The 21,103-nt window shown below is 40.4% G+C and overlaps 2 protein-coding genes across 4 annotated transcripts in view; one reads left to right on the top strand and one right to left on the bottom strand.

The window, feature by feature from the left end:
* PROS1 (protein S (alpha)) overlaps nt 1-11,038 on the bottom strand; it is a 65,987-nt gene extending 54,949 nt beyond the window's left edge. The window contains exon 1 of the mRNA XM_010847911.1: nt 10,841-11,038. Coding sequence (XP_010846213.1) covers nt 10,841-10,916 — 76 coding nt within the window. The 5' untranslated portion in view covers nt 10,917-11,038. The remainder of the gene's footprint in view (nt 1-10,840) is intronic.
* An 8,128-nt stretch (nt 11,039-19,166) lies between these two features.
* Nucleotides 19,167-21,103, top strand: part of ARL13B (ADP-ribosylation factor-like 13B) — a 73,624-nt gene continuing 71,687 nt past the window's right edge. For all 3 annotated transcript variants that reach the window (XM_010847910.1, XM_010847909.1, XM_010847908.1), the window contains exon 1: nt 19,167-19,525. In XM_010847910.1, the coding sequence (XP_010846212.1) occupies nt 19,467-19,525 (59 nt within the window). In that variant the 5' untranslated portion in view covers nt 19,167-19,466. The remainder of the gene's footprint in view (nt 19,526-21,103) is intronic.

Here is a 21,103-nt window from a genome sequence, read left to right as displayed (position 1 = left end):
AAGGGGAGAAGGGGATGAGACGGCTGGATGGCATCACTGACTCGATGGACGTGAGTCTCAGTGAACTCCTGGAGTTGGTGATGGACAGGGAGGCCTGGCGTGCTGCAATTCATGGGGTCGCAAAGAGTCAGACATGACTGAGTGACTGATCTGATCTGATCTGATTAACCCTATCTTGCTGTTTTAAACACATAACAAACTAAAACTCAGAGAAGTGGAGTTTAATCTTACCAAATTCACATAACTGAGAACAAAGTTCATCAAGCCTGGCTCCAAAACCCATTCTCTTTTGGTATCATCACATTGTCTCTAATCATTTGTCTCACTTCTTTTAGATTAAAAAGTTTTTCAAGAAAATCCTTGTGAAAAGCCAACTAACAGGCTTGAAAAGTGTTACATTCAGATTAAAAATTTTAGGTTATATTTAGTTATTAGTCCAAGATTAGAAACATGACTGAATCTGCTTGATTTTACCTCATCTGAGTCATCCCTTCTGCAAAATAACGACCACAGAAGCTGAACAATTATGTCAATAACATAACCACTGACTCCCTCAATGTTTTTTGTGGGAGCAAAAATTTTCTTCAGCATAAATTTGATTAAACAACAAAAATTAATTTACTGTTGTTGGTACATAATTCATTTAACACCTGTCATAAGGATAGTGGAGTTAGCATTGCCTCTGTGGTGGTGGTGGTTTAGTTTCTAAGCCATGTCCAATTCTTTGTGACGCCATGGATCACAGCCCACCAGGCTCTTCTGTCCATGGGATAAGAATATTGGAGTGGGTTGCCATTTGCTTCTCCACGGAATCTTCCCCACCCAGGGATCACACCCACAGAACTGCATCTTCTGCAGTGCAGGCAAATTCTTTCTCAGCTGAGCCATCAGGGAAGCTCAGCATTGCCTCTTCTCACAGGAAAATTCTCTCTTGACCTCCACCAAGAGTTAAAGAAAAACGTTAAAAGCCCCTTTCCTACTTAGGTGTCCAAGCCTGCTATGTTCTGTTCAGAGGGATCAGAACTTCAGGTTGTCCAAAGCCAATCAGTCAGATGCAAGTGAGGTAGCAGATGGAGGAGACCCAAACTTTAGGCTAGTTCATCCTCTGAATCTCTTACCTTTGCTGAGATAGTTCTCACATTCCTCCCTCCCTCATCTTTTAAAATTCTGTTTTCTGTCTCTTCTTTTAGCCCCTCTTGGCATCCCAAGAATGAAAAACTGTCCCTAAAAGAATGTATCTGAGAAGGGAATTTTAGGCTAGCCTTTGGTTTGGCAGAGTGTTTGAATCTTTGTTTCTTCTTCAGTGTGGGACAGGGTCAGGGAAATGGCATCCAATGCACAAACAGAACAGTTAGATAACACTTTGAGATATAATTGTGCCTCCTATCTCTCTGCTGTTGCTGCTGCTGCTAAGTCGCTTCAGTCATGTCCGACTCCGTGCGACCCCATAGATGGCAGCCAACCAGGCTCCCCCGTCCCTGGGGAGTCTTGCCCTTGTCTCCAGGCAAGAGCATTGGAGTGGGTTGCCATTTCCTTCTCCAATGCATGAAAGTGAAAAGTGAAAGTGAAGTCGCTCAGTGGTGTCCCACCCTCAGCGACCCCATGGACTGCAGCCTACCAGGCTCCTCCATCCATGGGATTTTCCAGCCAAGAATACTGGAGTGGGGTGCCATTGCCTTCTCCTATCTCTCAACTGCTGAAATGGCATGTTTTGCTTACACAAAGACTGGTAAAAATAGAATTGCCATTTTTGATTGATATAGGAAGTTACTATTGTTATTTTCCAAAAGATATAGAAAAACCATTAGTTAATAATAATTGGAAATTTTATTTTACAAACTTTATTTTAAATAATCACATATTTGAGGGAGAAAGGATACATGTATATGTATGGCTGAGTCCCTTTGCTGTTCACGTGAAACTACTGCAACATTGTTAATCAGCTATCAGATCAGATCAGATCAGTCGCTCAGTCATGTCCGACTCTTTGCGACCCCATGAATCACAGCATGCCAGGCCTCCCTGTCCATCACCAACTCCAAGAGTTCACTCAAACTCACATCCATTGAGTCAGTGATGCCATCCAGCCATCTCATCCTCTGTCGTCTCTTTCTCCTCCTGCCCCCAATCCCTCCCAGCATCAGAATCTTTTCCAATGAGTCAACTCTTCGCATGAGGTGGCCAATACTCCAATACAAAATAAAAAGTTTAAAGACTAATCATCACATATTAAGTGTAAAAATCTTTGATTTTTATTATAAAGATTTATACAATAGAATATTTACAATTGAGGAGGGGTATTAAAAAATATGAAGGTTGCAAGGACTAAGAAAAAAACCAAAGATAGATTTTTAATTAGGCATTCATCAGGCTACATAATTATTACAACTTCAGAAAAGCTTGTGTTAGCCTTAAGAAACAAATGTTATGTCTGTACATATGTTATACGTCCATTCTTTTAAAGTTTTTTTTTTTTTTTTTTAAGAGAGCTAAAATACTAGCTAATACACTTCTCTACATTTCACATTTGTTCCTTATTGAGGTCCAACTCCCATATCTGTACACCACTACCAGAAAAACCATAGCCTTGACTACACTGCTGAGCAACTGATTCTGCTCATATTATTATATTAAGGATTGGGAAAACATTTTAAAAAGTATTCTGTAAAGGTGAACCATGCCTCTGTCTTTCAAGAGGACTAAGCAATGAAAAGGCTGACAAGAAACAATTTAAGAGAATAAAATACTGTAAGAGGTAGGTCTGTGAGTAAGTGAAAGTCACTTAGGCATGTCCGGCTCTTTGCGACCCCATGGACTATAGTCCATGGATTCTCCAGGCCAGAATACTGGAGTGGGTGTCCTTTCCCATCTCCAGGGGATATTCCCAACCGAGGGATCGAACCTAGGTCTCCCGCATTGCGGGTGGATTCTTTACCATCTGAGCCACAAGGGAAGCCCAAGAATGACTGGAGAGGGTAGCCTATCCCTTCTCCAATGGATCTTCCCGACCCGGAATCGAACCGGGGTCTCCTGCATTGCAGGTGGATTCTTTACCAACTGAGCTATAAGGGAAACCATAAGAGGTAGGTCTAGATAAGGTTTAAATCTAGGAAAGAAGAGGAGACAACCTGTGAATTATATAGTATACATATAAAGGTGAGTTTTATAACATTTGGATTAGGAGAAATGAGGGTTGGCATTTAGAAGTAGGAAAGCAGTGGCATTTTAAAAAATGTGATCATTGACCCCTCTTTTCTTGAACAGATCAAATGAGTAGGGAAACAATGCTTGAACTGTTTAGTCACAACAGAAGTGAAATGAACCTCTCCTTACTTGAAGATTTAATTGTAACTAATTTACAGCCCCTAGTCTAGGAAAAAAGAGTAAGTCGAACACTCTGCCAATTATCCCCAAGATTAAACCTTTGCTTTAGCCCTAGACAAAGACAGGGGTACATATTAGTTACTTCTTCCAAAACTACCCAAAAGACAGAACAGGTAGCTTATTACCTTGAAATAAACTATATTGTCTAAATAAACTATGTATATGCTCTCAGTAAGTGATAAATTAAGGTCTTTTTGAAGGAACTCAGAATTCAGAGTTTGGCAAGGTCTAAAGAGGAAATCTCTTTTCTCTCTCTTTCTTTTTCCCTCTCTTTTCTCCTCTAAACACCTATACTGTAAATTGGTTATACTTTCTGAGGCTACAACAAGAGGTCTCTTTTTAGGATATGCAGCAAGATATTTATGTAGTCAGCTTGCTTTGTCTTTTTTACCTCCTACACATTAGGGCACCAAAACACCATCTGATTTGATGTCATGTAACAAGAGGTTACAGCCCAGTAAATGTTTTGTTTTTGTTCTATTTGACCTATTTTGTTAGGGTGGCGTCAATTAATATTATTAGTTCAGTGGCCTGTGTCTGTATTTATGTTTGGAAAAGCAAAAGGCAACAATAAGAGAGCTGGCCTAATTCTGCAATACCCCTCTTCCTGCCCCATCTCCCAGACCCCCCCAATAAGCAATAAGTATTCCTCATGCTTAGAGGCTTAGGAAGACTAGATCTCAAGGCTTCCATTTTGACTCTTGTGCTGTGCTTAGTCGCTCAGTCGTGTCGACATTTTGCAACCCCATGGACTATTGCCCACCAGGCTCCTCTGTTCACGGGATTCTCCAGGCAAGAATACTGGAGTGGGTTGCCATGCCCTCCTCCAGGGGTCTACCCAACTCAGGGATCAAACCCAGATCTCCCACATTGCAGGTGAATTCTTTACCATCTGAGCCACCAGGGAGTCCCACCAGGGAGACTCTTAGGATATTACTATTTTTTAAGTGCTAATGTAGAAATAAGATTATTTGGAATGTTGGTAAAGCATTGACTAGATGTTTATAATTCAACATAATTTCTGCCAACCTTTCAGAACTTCCTGTGGACTTTCTAAAAGGCTGTAAGACACAGTCTAAATAATAGTGGAGTAAAATGATAACTTTGGAAAGGAGAAAAAATGATTGGGATAAGAAATCAAGGAAAAGAAGGAAAATAAAACAAGTAATAAGGAAAGATACATTTAACATATATTGTGTGGGATCAAGTAGTGCAACTAGAAAGAGTTATTTCAAAGAGTAATGTGCTCTTTACCTTGACAATTACCCTCGACCAATACCCACAAAGGCTTAAACAGAAGCCTGCCCAAGTACCTAGGAATCATAAGTTTCCCAAAAGCTTTGTCCCTTTAGAAACATAGACCTTAACAACCACTGCTGCTGCTGCTGCTGCTAAGTCGGTTCAGCTGTGTTCTACTCTGTGTGACCCCATAGACGGCCGCCCACCAGGCTTCCCGGTCCCTGGGATTCTCCAGGCAAGAACACTGGAGTGGGTTGCCATTTCCTTCTCCAACAACCACAGAGGCTGTATATTGTAACCCTGCTTATTTAACTTATATGCAGAGTACATCATGAGAAATGCTAGTCTGGATGAAGCACAAGCTGGAATCAAGATTGCGGGGAGAAATATCAATAACTTCAGATATGCAGATGACACCACCCTTATGGCAAAAAGCAAAGAACTAAAGAGTCTCTTGATGAAAGTGAAAGAAGAGAATTGAAAAGTTGGCTTAATACTTAACATTCAGAAAACTAAGATCATGGCATCCAGTTCCATCACTTCATGGCAAATAGATGGGGAAACAATGGAAACAGTGACAGACTATTTTTGGGGGCTCCAAAATCACTGCAGACGGTGACTGCAGCCTTGAAATTAAAAGATGCTTGCTCCTTGGAAGAAAAGTTATGACCAACCTAGACAGCATAGTAAAAAGCAGAGACATTACTTTGCTGACAAAGGTCTGTCTAGTCAAAGCTATGGTTTTTCTAGTAGTCATGTATGGATGTAAGAGTTGGACTATAAAGAAAGTTGAGGGCCAAAGAATTGATGCTTTTGAACTGTGGTGTTGGAGAAGACTGTTAAGAGTCCCTTGGACTGCAAGGAGATCTAACCAGTCCATCCTAAAGGACATCAGTCCGGAATATTCATTGGAAGGACTGATGTTGAAGCTGAAACTCCAATACTTTGGCCACCTGATGCAAAGCGCTGACTCTTTTGAAAAGACCCTGATGCTGGGAAAGATTGAGGGCAGGGGGAGAATGGGACGATAGAGGATGAGACGGTTGGATGGCATCACCGACTCAATGAACATGAATTTGAGCAAGCTTTCGGAATTGGTGATGAACAGGGAAGCCTGGTGTACATGGCGTCGCAGAGTAGGACACAACTGAATGACTGAACTGAACTGAACAACCATAGAAGAACTCTAAACCAGCTACCTAGTCAATGTAATCAACTTAGGACTGTCTTCAAACATTATGAAATAACAGCTAAAAATCACTAGATAATTGCATAAAATTAGTAGCATGAAAGAGAAGGGCAAGAGGAACATAATAGACCCAAAAGGAAATAGAGGTAACTGAAGACATAGTGGATAACTTCCAAAAATCTAGAAATAATATCCTAAATAAATTGAGAAAATCTGGCATCTATAAAATGAAAGTATGTCATGATAAAGAAGTAGAGAACTAAAATATGGTATAGAAATAAAAAAGTGAAAGTGAAATTCGCTCAGTCATGTCCGACTCTTTGCAACCCCATGGACTATTCAGTCCATGGAATTCTCCAGGCCAGAATACTGAAGTGGGTAGCCTTTCCCTTCTCCAGGGGATCTTCCCAACCAAAAAAGCTAAAGGATGAATTAAAAAATAGTATGGACTACTCCTCACACCTCAAAAAGTCAGCCCTTTTTCATACCTATTGCTTTGACAAAGATTTTAAAAGAAGTTAAAATCCAATGTTGGCAAAGATGAAAGGAATTAGGTACTCTTAAAATCTACTTTTGAAATCAGATTTCCAAAGGATATCTATTATTAAGTAATTGTGGTTTTGCATTATTGAACTTTGCCATTTGATATTGGAATAAATTCTGAAACCAATGTAGTTATGTTATACATCATTTTAATGTGCATTTCTTGCTTTATACTTTTTGCTAATGAATTATTACTTGTTTATTTTATATATATTTTACATTATGGAAATGATGTTAGATAAAAAGCAAAGTCGAGCCATTTTCTTATTCGAGTTCAAAATGGTCCATAAAGCAGCAGAGCCATTCTCAACATCAATAATGCAATTGGCCCAGGAACTGCTAATGAACATGCAGTGCAGTGAAGTTTTGCAAAGGAGACCAGAGTCTTGAAGATGAGGAGCACAATGGATGGCCATTGGATGTTGACAATAACCAGTTGCAAGCCATCACTGAAGCTGTTCCTCTTACAACTAAATGAAAAGCTGCCAAAGAACTCAATGTCAACCATTCTACGGTCATTTGGCATTTGAAGCAAACTGGAAAGGTGAAAAAACTTGATAAGTGACTGCCTCATGAGCTGAAATCAAATAAAAAAAATAATCATTTTGAAGTGTCTTATCAACAAAGCATTTCTCAATGAGATTGTGGCCTGTGACGTAAAGTGGATCTTATACAACCAGGGACAACCAGCTCAGTGGTTGGACCAAGAAAACACTCCAAAACACTTTCCAAAGCCAAACTTGCACCCCCCAAAAAGGTCACGATCATTCTTTGGTGGTCTGCTGCCGGTCCAACCCGCTACAGTTTTCTGAATCCCTGTGAAACCATTACATCAGAGAAAAGTATGCTCAGCAAATTGATGAGATGCACCAAAAACTGAAATGCCTGAAGCCAGCACGGTCAACAGAAAATGCCAATTCTTCTCAGTGACAACACCCACCACACATCTCACAACCAAAGCTTCAGAAGTTGAACGAATTGGGCTACGAAGTTTTGCCTCATCTGCCATATTCGCCTGGCCTCTCGCCAACCGACTACCACTTCTTCAAGCATCTCAACAACGTTTGGCAGGAAAAATGCTTCCACAACGAGAAGGACACAGAAATTGCTTTCCGAGAGTTTGTTGAATCCTGAAGCCGGGATTTTTATGCTACAGGAATAAACAAACTTATTTCTCATTGGCAATATTGTATTGATTGTAATCGCTCCTATTTTGATTAATAAAGATATGCTTGAACCTAAGGTGCTAAGTCGCTTCAGTCGTGTCTGACTCTATGCAACCCCATAGACGGCAGCCCACTAGGCTGCCCTGTCCCTGGGATTCTCCAGGCAAGAACACTGGAGCGGGCTGCCATTTCTTTCTCCAATTCGTGCAAGTGAAAAGTGAAAAGTGAAAGTGAAGTCGCTCAGTTGTGTCCGACTCTTAGCGACCCCATGGACTGCAGCCCACCAGGCTTTTCTGTCTGTGGGATTTTCCAGGCAAGAGTACTGGAGTGGGGTGCCATTGCCTTCTAGTTACAATGATTTAAAATTCAGAGTCTGAAATGCAATTACTTTTGCACCAACCAAAATAATAACAATATGTGTCTAAAACCATTTAATAGTCACACTCTTAAACTAATATATATAGGATGGATAAACAAGGTCCTACTATATAGCACAGGGAACTATACTCAATATCCTGTAATAAACCAAAATGAAAAAGAATATTGTAAATGTACATATAGCCCAACCACTTTGCTGTACACCAGAAACCAACACACCACTGTAAATTAACTATACTCCAATACAATTTACAAAAAAAAGAGTAATTGGGGGCCACCTTGGAGGCTGTCTACCACAGGCCAAACTAACTTTTCCCTTTGGTTGTTTTCTGTACTTTGTTATCATTATTCTGCTTTTCCCCTGGGTAGATATTTTTAGAATTTTTCATTACATTAGAGAGTAAGATTTTCCACCAGTAAAAAAAAAATGGTGTACTCTTTAGATATTCAACTAACAATTCCATTTCCAGGATATTAAACTGAGGAAATGAACATGGACATATGTAAAGAAATATATATGAATATGTTCATCATAATACTGTTGATATAAGCAAAACACTGGAAATAATATAAATGTCCAAAAATATGATTTTATTTAAATATATTATGATGAACATTTATAAAGGAAAATTGTAAATCTGTTTTAAAGTGTGACATAGATTTTAATTTATTGATATAAAAACAATCATCATTATTAGGTGAAATAACATGTTACAAATACTATTAAGGGCAAAATTCCATTCTTTCACTTACATATTTTAATTTCTAAGAATGTACATATAGAAAAAAGGGATTAGAAAAATATAAAGCAAAATCTTACTTTGGTCTCTTGCTAGTGAAGCTATAGGTGTATTTTTTTAAGCACATTATATTAAGCATGGTTTAAAAATATAAAGAGATAGTAGGATATAGCCAGTGGTTTAAGTTGGGGAAAGATGGCCAATAGGGGCAGGAGGTCAAAATGGAACCCCAGCAAACTCTAACATGTAAAGAAAAGCAGAAATCATCAAAACAACAGAAGCAGAACTAGTAACACTTATGTAGAGGGAGAAAGAAAATTTGAAGATAATGCTTCTAGACATAAAAGGAGGTCAATTTCAAAAGGATAAGTTTCAACGGTGTCAAAATGTATACAGTTGGCTTAACAATAGGATCACCATTAACATTCTCTGTCCCCAGTACCCATGGGATGGTGAGAAGAGAGGAGACCTCCGGAACAAACTGTTTCTTCAAGAAGATCAAGTGAGAATAGGAAGTGAAAGAGTGGCTAATAACTTTAATAGAGGCGGAGAGGAAGTGTAATGTTTTCCTCAAGTTGGGAAAGTGCATCACGGAATCGCTGTGAAATTCATGAGAAAATGCCAAGTAGGCTATTTTGAAAGATGGGAAATATCATATAATTGCAGGAAGTTACAGTTTTACCACTTCTATGGAGATTTAAAAGCCAATGTTCTTGAATGTGTCCTTTTAAAGTCCATTCCAAAAAAATGGACCAGAGGACTAACAAGAATTATGCTAATAGACTAGAACCAGTAAGAGCCTGTCCCTATTGCTTCACTCCATTGTAGGAAGGTTAAAGGTTCAGAATCTATGTGGGTAAATCACCCTTAGTACACTTGTCCCTCCAGCCTGGAGAATCTGTGGGTACATATGGGCTGGAAGGCTGTTGCTTTGCTCTCTCAGGTTAGTGTCTGTTCAATACTTATAAAAAAAGCAGCCATGGTGGCAAGGGTGAAGACTACATATAGACTCAATTACATAGATTTTCCTTCACAGAGGGCCACCAGACCAGACTCTTGCTCCTAAAAAAGGCCCACCAAATCTGTTAGCAGAATTGCTATTCATTCAGCTGTTGGAAATGGGACAGATTACAAAATCCAATCAGTTACTTGGTGACTGGCTGACTAGTTAGGGCACTTTTAAATGAAGAAGGTTGTCCTTCTCTCCTCCAAGGGATCTTCTTAACCCAGAGATGGAACCCATGTTTCCTGCGTTGGCAGGCAGATTCTTTACCGCTGAAACACCGAGGAATGTTAGTAAATTCCTACTTAATTCTCCTGAAATTATATCTTTGTGAAGCTTACAATGGAGCTTTAACCATTTATGGTGTAATTCAGTTTATCTCTCCCATGCCATTTCCTGAGAATAAAACATATGACAAGAAAGCATTTTTGACCAGTGAATGTGCTTAAACTTTAGAGAACAAACTAAGTGGCAACTAAAACGTACTAAATACCTTGATATGACTATACTCTTTTAGAGAAAACTCAACATCCTGCCTTGAATCGAGGCACGAAAACATAAAGAACAGGACACACGAAGATAAATTAAAAAGAATCCCTGCAATGATCTTAGAAGAGTGGCACTCAGTGCCAAAAACTGTCAGTAAAAAACGATCTGAGAACTACAATATTTAATAGTCCATTGACTTCAAGGTTAAAAAAAATGACATCTGCTATGCAAACGCGCAGTCATCTCCTAACAATTCGTTTGTCAATGTTGAGATAAGCAAAGCAAGATTAAAGTCCAGAAATTGCAGAAGGGAGGTAGGCTGCAGCAGGGGGTGCCGGTTGGGGTCAGGCGCTTGTACAAATGGAAGACAGAGTGGGTTGCCTTTCCTCCCTACTTTTATACTGCAGTGTGCTCATCCTTGTCATCTGACTGAGAACTTCAACTGTTAGGGGCAATTGGTAGGTATGTGTCCTAACTCCTTCATTGATGTTTAGTATCACTCTTGTTTTAGAATCTGTCCCGTAGGCAACACGACTCCCAGTTGACCCTGCCCCACCATTACAACGCCCGCTAGATACACTGCTGATGGAAGCATTTACTGGAAACTTTCTGGGAGGCTGCAGCCCCAGAAAAGAAAACCCGTCCAACAGGGCTCGTAGTTCAGTTGGCACCGCTAAGCAAAGAAGACAAGACGCTATTGATTACTCACAGTTAGCCTCCAAGACGGGAAGCACTAGGGCGAGGCATGCCAGCAGCGTCCCCGTGCGCCCACCTAGGACCCTCATGGCGAAACGGGCGGAGGCTCGGGCAGAAGCGGCGGCGCGTCGCGGCGGGGACCCCTGCGCCCGGCGCGCGGCGGAGCTACCACCCGGGCGCCGCTAGTTAAGGACTGCGGCGCGGGGGCGCCTGCGAGCCAGCGCGCCAGCGGCGCAGCGGAGCCGGGGGCGGAGGGGACCGCCCGCTCCCAGCCCCCCGGCAGGCGGGGAAGTGATAACAGGGACATTTCCTGGAAGCTTTTCGTTTCAGAGCTGGGGGCAGGGCTCAGGGAGAGAACTGGAGGCCTGGTAAACACTGTCGAGACATTCTTCATGGCCCTTTCCAGACTCCAGCGCTTTGTTCCAGTCTCCGGAAAATGAAGTTTGCTAAGAAGGGGAAGCAAAAGCGTTTAAAACGACCATCTCCAGCACCTCCAGCGAGCTGGAGTGGAAGACTGAGTGGCCCAGAAAACTGAGGACTCAGAGATGAGGGTTCAGTCAATTCAGTTCAGTCGCCCATCGTGTCTGACTCTTAAAGATCGGAGTATACAGGCTTAAAACTTAAAAGGAAAAAATCTGATGTTGGCGATGAAGATGTTAACCAAAATCTGGAAGCGAATGAGAACTCTAAGTTGGCTACGGAGAACAGAGCTAATGGAAGCTAAAGTGATAGTTTTGATCATCTACGTTTTAATTTTGTTCTTGCATTTATAGTGTAAAGAAAGTATAGCCAAAAAAAAAATGTTCTGGGGAGAAAAGAATGTATCGGATTCTATCATATTTTATCATATTCTATCATATCTATCATATCGTATATTCTATCATATATCATTCTATCGGTTTTTGCATATTACCTCTGCTTTTTGTGTTTAGGTATGCACATTTGAAACATGTTATTAATATTTAAGACTGCGTTTAGAGCTGAACCGCCTAGAGTGGCCATGCTGTGTGGTTTACTAGTTGTATTATCTGTAAAATGGAGATAATAGTAAGTTTTTACAGTTTTGAGGAAAGAATTTAGAGAGAGAACACGTGAGGCAATTAGTGTGTTAAAAGGTAGCACGTACTTAAGGCACACTTCCTAGTATCACTTCCAGTATTTCAGCCTAGTGAATATATCAACTGATTTTCTATGTGTGTCAAAGTCAATAGGCTGATGCTCTCTCAAGGGTGTTTCCCAGCTCTAGCTTTCTGTGGTTCTGTGATCCAGCTGGATGGAAGTTTAAATGTGTCACTATTTCTGAAAATGTGCAAAGGAGTTGTTGACCATATCCATATTCTTCCCTCTTTTAACTTCCTTCTTGCTATGTCTGAATCTACCATGTCAGTCTATTCAGATTTATTCCAAACCCAGGCGATTTAATTAAAAATATGTCTAATCTCTGTAGAATTGTTTGGTGTGCTAAGCAATCAGAACATAAAACAAAATGACCTCTAAGTATTATATTTAATTACTGAATATTTAAATGCATTTAAGCCACAGCATTGCCTCATTCGTGAGGAAGAATTAAGAGTAGAATATCAGCTTTGAGATATCAATATTTCAGAAGGGGAGACTTCAAATATCATGAATCAACAGCGATCATAACAAAACATCACCCATATAGACATTAAAAAATATAGAGTATGAAGAAAGAAATGTTAGCGAAATGCAAGGGACCTAAAAAAAATCTTGATCTTTGAAAAAGTTCAACCGAATATGAAACTTTTAAGTCATTTTAAGACCACAAATGTACATCACAGTCCTAGGATTGGTTGTCAATGGTGAAAAATTGTGTGTCCTACCTACACTGTAATGTTGAATTTTGAAAAATTATACCCTGAAATGCTTTAAAATTTAATAATACATCTTTGGAGACATTTTTCAGGTTTTTAATTTATTGCATGAATTCACTCTGTGAGGATGATTTCACCTTTAGCTCGATATTGATTAGCATTTGGTCAATTTCACTTACTCAAAATTTGTTTTCAGTACACTTCTAAATTTGTAATTAAATCTTATCCAAAATTTGACTGGCAAACTAATCCCTTTTCCTGGTTCTAATCCCATTCCCTCACCCAGTTTTACATTTCTCCATATAATCTTCTACTAATGTATTTTCCCACTTATTATATCTATTATCTACATCCTCCTTACTCTCTACCATGTCTACTAAAAGTTGGTACTGGTCATCTGCCTCTACAAAGATTAAGTCATTAGCCACTGAAGCTGCTGACCTTCAACACACCCTGAACAGAGTTCAGGGTGGAGATCAGGAATGAGGCACTCTGTGCTCTGGGAAAAATGGACAGAATGGGCCTTCAGAAAGTTACGTATTTTCAGATTTTATGATGCCAAATTCTTGCATCTTCTCATATCTAGAAAACCACTAAAACTGTTAACAGTGATAGATGCTCCGTGTCACTAGCAGTAAGCCTCTGCCAAAATTTGCGCTTGCTTGCATATACCCTCCCTTGACAAAAATCGTACAATACTGACCTTTCTCCTACCTCTTTAGAAGACTTTATTAGCATTATTTGAGATGTTCTCTCCCCAACTGTAGTCCTCATTTTCCCCCCAATAAAAATCTAACTTGCAACTCTCATGTTGTGCATTTTTTTAGTCCACAACCACTAGAATGTAAAATACAACCACAAGGGCAGGAATTTTTAAATGTTTTGTTTACAACTATTTTCCTAGTGCCTAGAACAGTGACTGGTACATAAATATTCACCTAAATTCAATTTAACAGTATAAGTCTGGTAACATTTATGCCCAAATATATCTATCTATGTATCTATCTATGTATATTTCACATTTATACCTGGGTATTATGTGAAGTTAAATTAACCAGACAGAGAAAGACAAATGCTGGATGTAATCACTTACGTGTACAATTTTTAAAAAGTTAAATTCATTGAAATAGAGAGTCAAATGGTGGTTTCAGGGGCTGAGAGGTGGGGAAATGAGGAGAGGCTGATAAAGGGTATAAACTTTCAGTTATAGGATGAATACATTTTGAGGATCTAACTTACAGCATGGTGACTAAAGGTAATTGTACTGTATTGTATATTTGAAATTTGCTAAGACCGTAGCAAAGTCTTACCCCTCCCCCAAAAGAAAGAAGAAAGAAAAAAAAAGAAGGAATGTGAGGCTGTGGATGTGTTCATTAACTTGATTGTGGAAATCATTTCACAATGTATACATACATCAAATCATCAGATTGTACACATCACATATATTACAGTTTTATTTGTTAATTTTATCTCAATAAAACTGGAGAGAAAAGAAACCAGGTAACATTTAGGATGCAAATTCAACAATGTCTGGAAAATGAAGCAAGAGTCTTAATTAGAATGATGACAGCAAGACTGTTTTTTCACTCAGAACAAATAGGTTTGTACTGTGGCAAAACAGCCACAAAATTACAGTGGCTTAAAATAAGTGTTTATTTCTTGGTTATAGGCAGTCTACTACAGGACTTTGTAGGCAGCTGTCTTCCGTGTGTTGCCTCATCATTCCACGCTATTTTTATGTTGTAGTACTTCAGAGGTAAAGTAGGCTTCCATAGTTAGCATTGCACAAGAAGATAGAAATGAAGAATTGTGGACCAGCTCTTAAATGCCTTCACCAAAAGGTAATACAGCCTCCACACTCATATTTCACCGAACAAAGGAGGTCTTATGTCTTCAAGACAGTGGGAGTATCTATCCCATGTGCTTGTAAAAGTAAAAGAGAACTAAAAATAGTGAGCAGCACATGTCCATCAAACCATTTAATATAATGAAAAACTATCAGTCAGCTAGTTAACTAACTGACCAACTGTATATTGGTATCAGAAATGTTTGGTAATGTACCACTACCAGAATTAGCCTGACATGAAGTAGAGCAGGGGTTAAGCATAGTTCCAGAAATGCTCAAGGACAGTAAGTATAGTACAGCTCTTCAGGTACAGAAGTCTAATAGTTATTAGATTCTCCAAGAGAACATATTTTTTAAGAAAAAGTAGAGGAACAAAGTCAGATTTTAAGGAATATAAATAGGAAGCTGATACAGGAATAATCAGTGAAATCAGAAGATAACCAAAATAGTATATAATTGTGGAAACCAAGGAAGGTAAGAATTTTAGAAGTGCTAATCATATTAATTGTAGTTACAGAGGTGTTATAGTATCTGAAAGGGCACTCTGGGCAGAGGCAGTCTAGCACTGAGGAGGAATGGCTGGTTCAGTTAGGAAAGCCAGTAGAGGTCATACACTCTGGACAAACTGGAAAGAAAACTGAAGTTATTAAAATAGGACAATGTGAACAGAGAACAAGATACCTAACAGTTTGGAGACAGAGCTAGGAGGAGATATGCTGCTGCTGCTAAGTCACTTCAGTCGTGTCCGACTCTGTGCGACCCCATAGATGGAAGCCCACCAGGCTCCACTGTCCCTGGGATTCTCCAGGCAAGAACACTGGAGTGGGTTGCCATTTCCTTCTCCAATGCAGGAAAGTGAAAAGTGAAAGTGAAGTTGCTCAGTCGTGTCCGATCCTTAGCGACCCCATGGACTGCAGCCTACCAGGCTCCTCTGTCCATGGGATTTTCCAGGCAAGAGTCCTGGAGTGGGGTGCCATTGCCTTCTCCAAGGAGGAGATATATCGTAAATATTTATGGGACAGGTATCACCAACTTCAGACATCTGCTGTTATTTGCTAGAAATTGCACCTGAGCTTCATTTTTCTCATTTCATCATCTTAGCAGCCCTGCAAAGTGGGTATTGTGATTCCCATTTCACAGATGAGGTTATTTGAGTTCAAAGCCGGTAAGCTATATGATTTGGGATTAGGGTTTCATCAATGAGTAAAAGACAGAAGTTAATTTTAAAACTAGAGGTACCTTAATCCCAAATCATTATTTTCTCTTGGATACACTGAGCTTCCTAGGGCCCTCTCTTTCTTTTACTAGAATTTGAAAATAAGTATATGTAACTGGAGACTGAATGGACACATGGATCCCTACATATAATGCATTCATTTCTTTTTATAGAAATGTACCTGCCATTTACTTATTTCCAAAGAATATAACAGAAAAGTAGATATTACGTATTTCTTTAAATAAAATACAATGTCACAAAATAGCAGTAGCCTGTTGATGAAGGTGAAAGAGGAGAGTGAAAGAGCTGGTTTAAAACTCAACACTCAAAAAACTAAGATCATGGCACCTAGTCCCATCACTTCATGGCAAATAGATGGGGAAACAATGGAAACATTGACAGACTTTATTTTAGGGGACTCCTAAATCACTGCAGACAGTGACTGCAGCCATGAAATTAAAAGATGCTTGCTCCTTGGAAGAAAAGCTATGACAAACCTAGTTCAGTTCAGTTCAGTCTCTCAGTCATGTCTGACTCTGCGACCCCATGAACTGCAGCACGCCAGGACTTTCTGTCCATCACCAACTCTTGGAGTCCATTGAGTCGGTGACGCCATCCAACCAACTCATCCTCTGTTGTCCCCTTCTCCTCCTGCCCTCAATCCTTCACAGCATCAGGGTCTTTTCTAATTAGTCAGCTCTTCGCATCAGGTGGCCAAAGTATTGGAGTTTCAGCTTCAACATCAGTCCTTCCAATGGACACTCAGGACTGATCTGCTTTAGGATGGACTGGTTGGATCTCCTTGAAGTCCAAGGGACTCTCAGGAGTCTTCTCTAACACCACAGTTCAAAAGCATCAATTCTTCAGCACTCAGCTTTCTTTATAGTCCAACTCTCATTAATTTCATGGCTGCAATCACCATCTCCAGTGATTTTGGAGCCCCCCAAAATAAAGTCAGCCACTGCTTCCCAATCTATTTGCCATGAAGTAATGGACTGGTTGCCATGATCTTAGTTTTCTGAATGTTGAGCTTTAAGCCAACTTTTTCATTCTCCTCTTTCACGTTCATCAAGAGGCTCTTTAGTTCTTCTTCACTTTCTGCCATAAGGGTGGTGTCATCTGCATATCTGAGGTTATTGATATTTCTCCTGGCAATTTTGATTCCAGCTTGTGCTTCTTCCAGCCCAGCATTTCTCATGATGTACTCTGCATATAAGTTAAATAAGCAGGGTGACAATATACAGCTTTGACATACTCCTTTTCCTATTTGGAACCAGTCTGTTGCTCCTTGTCCAGTTCTAACTGTTGCTTCCTGACCTGCATACAGGTTTCTCAAGAGGCAGGTCAGGTGGTCTGGTATTCCCATCTCTTTCAGAATTTTCCACAGTTTATTGTGATCCACACAGTCAAAGGCTTTGGCATAATCAATAAAGCAGAAATAGATGTTTTTCTGGAACTCTCTTGCTTTTTCAATGATCCAGCAGATGTTGGCAATTTGATCTCTGGTTCCTCTGCCTTTTCTAAAACCAGCTTGAACATCTGGAAGTTCACGATTCACATATTGCTGAAGCCTGGCTTGGAGAATTTTGAGCATTACTTTACTAGTGTTTGAGATGAGTGCAATTGTGCAGTAGTTTAAGCATTCTTTAGCATTACCTTTCTTTGGGATTGGAATGAAAACTGACCTTTTCCAGTCCTGTGGCCACTGCTGAGTTTTCCAAATTTGCTGGCATATTGAGTGCAGCAAAAACCTAGACAGTGTATTAAAAAGCAGAGATGTCACTTTGCTGAGAAAGGTCTGTCTAGTCAAAGCTATGGTTTTTCAAATAGTGATGAACAGATGTGAGATTTGGACCATAAAGAAAGTTGAGATGCAAAGAATTGATGCTTTTGAACTGTGGTGCTGTAGAAGACTCTTGAGAATCCCTTAAACTGCCAGGAGATTAAACCAATCAATCTTAAAGGGAATCGACCCTGAATATTCACTGGCATGACTGATGCTGAAGCCGAAGCTCTGATACTTTGGCACCTGATGTGAACAGCTGACTTGTTGGAAAAGACCTTGATGCTGGGAGAGAGTGAAGTCAGGAAGAGAAGGGGACGACAGAGGATGAGATGTTTGGATGGCATCACCAAATCAATGGACAGGAGTTTGAACAAACTCCGGAAGATAGTGAAGGACAGGAAAGTCAGGGGTCCTGTAGTCCATGGGTGGAAAAGAGTTCGATATGACTAAGCCAGTGAACAACAACGACATGATCTACATCTTCGAGAAACTAAATAGCTACAATCTACATCTCTAAGAATCCTGAAAGTGCATACATCAAAATTTAAGACTGGTTACCTTTAAGCGGGGACTTCCCTGATGGCTCAGACGGTAAAGCGTCTGCCTACAATGCGGGAGACCCAGGTTCAATCCCTGGGTCGGGAAGATCCTCTGGAGAAGGAAAAGCAGCCCAGTCCAGTACTCTTGCCTGGAAAATCCCATGGACAGAGGAGCATGGTAGGCTACAGTCCATGGGGTCGCAAGGAGTCGGACACGACTAACTTCACTTTCCTTTATGAGATCTTATTTTCTTCATCTTTTTCCTTTTTCATACTTTCCAAAATGAACATATTCTTTTGTAAGCATAACCTCCACACAATATATATGATACAATTCCATTTCACATTCTATGTAACAATAAACAATTCCTAAAGGAAATCAACCCTGAATATTCACTGGAAGGACTGATACTGAAGCTGAAGTTCCAATACTTTTGTCACCTGATGCGAAGAGCTGACTCATTGGAAAAGACCAACTCAATGGCAATTGAGCTAAGCAAATGCAGATGAATTTGAGCAAACTTCGGGAGATGAAGAACAGGGAAGCCTGGCTTGCTGCAATCCATTGGGTCGCAAAGAGTCGGACACGACTGAACGACTGAACAACAACAAACTAAAACGTCACTCTCATCTAAACTATTGGATAGTTAGCGAACGAGTTTTCCCCTCATTCTAACTTGATTGTCTCAGTGTATTGTTTCTGTAGTGCAGCCAGTGTCCACTGGCATCCCGCAGGATCCACTCCTTGCTTTAAGAAACAAAACAAAACACTCACAAGATCTGAGATCTCCGGATCTCAGTTGGGATTGGAGACAGACAAGGAGCAGCACGATCATACAGTTTGGATAAGTATACAGATCCCTCTTAGCCTAAGAACTGTCGGAAATCCCTCAACTCATCTCTGGACTCTTCCGTTGCCTAGCTACGAGAACCGCCTGCCCCCTCCCCCTCCTCCTCTCTCTTCAAGCCATGCCCCTTTCTCCCTCCCCCAGTGGGGGCGGGGAGCCGGGACTCTTCAGCCACTGAGAGCGCCTCGCGACCGGCCATCCAACGGTGATTGGAGAAGTGTAAGGGTGGTGCTTGGGGCGGGCTTTCCGCGCCTGGGGGTAACGTCAGCACGTAGACGCGGGGGTTTTCTCTGGCGGCTTGAGAACCCTATCGGGATTTGCGTAACTGTGGCTTTGGTCCGCACTACGTGGGCGAGGAGCGAGGTTTTCCGCTCGCCTGCAGGCGCGGTTTGTTGGGGTTGGTTTTGAGAGTGACCGCCCTCACCCTCCTCCCGGCTTCTCCTCCAGGCGCATTCTCCTCTGGGCCGCCTCGGAGCGGCGGCGGCGTCCCTGAGGACTCGGCCCAGGAGGACTAGCGGCCCATCTCCGCTCCGTGCTCGGATGGGAGGCGGCGGGAGGAGCGGCCTGGGATGTTCAGTCTGATGGCCAATTGCTGCAACTGGTTCAAGCGGTGGCGGGAGCCCGTCAGGTAGGCTGGAGCCAGTTGGCCAGGTGCCTTCCTAGGGGAGGGGGCCAGCTGCGCCCCAAGGAAGGGGCGCCGCCTCTCCTCTCGGCCTCCAGCTCGAGTGACTCTTACAGGCCGCTAGGGATGCTATCGCCCCCAGTTTGATTTATCTCCTCAGGGAGCGATAGGAGGACGTAGCCTTTCTATTTAGTTGCAGTTAAGTTCTAATGCGTAATAGTTATTGTTGTTATAATTTAAATGGGTCCTAATTTCTTAAAAAGTTGTGGGTTTTGTGTGTGTGTGTGTTTGGAATTGGAGGCTATCCGTTGTGCATTTTTCCTCTGAAACTTTTGTAATGGGATTTTTTAAAAAAATAGGGCATTATGAGATGTTTTTCATAAAGTCCACAAACACCTTCCCACTACACACACTGTTTTGTTTGAGGACTTGGACTTGAAATCTTTCTCCACTACTTAATAATTATATGACTTTCCCACTTTTGGCTCCACCCTCCTCGTGTTAAAAGAGGGTGATAATATCTGTGCTCTAGGAGTGTTGAATTAAATGAGAATAACTGATGGAAGGTGTGCTTAACTGTAGTGTAGCTTCAGTTTTTACATGAAATCTAGTTAAGCCCTTTAGTTGAAAAAGTCCGCTTTTTAACATTTCGTTTTAAATGCTAAGTATATTAATAATTAGAGCCCGCTACTTGGTATTCATTCATTTATTGAGAATATACCGCGTGCCAGGCACTGTGCTAGGAAGGAAGGAGTCAGTGAAAATGATGTTTTTAAAATTGAGCTACTCAATCTATAAAGAAACCTTGAGTTTGTTTGTCTTTATAAATAATGTTTTTTAAATAATTCTACTTTAGAATTAAGCCAAGGGTAATTTATAGCAAAAGTTTGGGGTTTTTAAAAAACATTAACATTAATGTTAATGTTGAAACATTAATTAATTAAAAAGGATGAACTATTCTGTAAAGAATGAAAAGCTATAGGTATAATGAAAAATAAATGTGTGTATTTAGAAATTTGCCTTAAATGGAACTTTTGAATTCTCCCATTATTAACTCTTAAATGAATGTGAATCTTATAAGTGATATGATCAACTTTCAAGAATCAAAGATGTGTTGGGTGTGTAGACTGATTTAATTTGTTTTCAACATATTCTGGTCTGATTGCAGTCTCTACTAAGCCTGGAGGATGTGTCTGGTTTTTTAAAAATATATTTTATTTTTCTAAGAAAGCACAGTAGTGTGTGTCCTTTTAACTAAAAACATTCAAAAACCTTTCACTGCAAATAAGTTTTCAGTTTATTCCTTATTCTTTGTTTTTGCTTCTCTCAGTAGCTGTAATGTAATAATCTTTGGGATGATTAAAGAAAATACAGAGTTCCGAGAACAGAGAATGTATTGATTTCTGAGTAGAAAAGATAATTGGATTGGATTTGATTAATAAAGCAAATTGAAATTTAACCCTATAACTCAGTTTATTTTGTTTAATACATAGTAGTGTCAAGATCTGTGCTGTCCAATAGGGTAGTGATAGCTGCATATGACTGTTGAGCATTTGAAATGTGGCTAGTCTGAATTGAGATGCT

This window comes from Bison bison, unplaced genomic scaffold (genome assembly GCF_000754665.1).
Source record: "Bison bison bison isolate TAMUID 2011002044 unplaced genomic scaffold, Bison_UMD1.0 scf7180017864258, whole genome shotgun sequence".
In the NCBI taxonomy this organism is placed as follows: domain Eukaryota; kingdom Metazoa; phylum Chordata; class Mammalia; order Artiodactyla; family Bovidae; genus Bison; species Bison bison.
The sequence above is the reverse complement of the archived record's forward strand: the minus strand, read 5'-3'. Positions and strand labels throughout refer to the sequence as shown.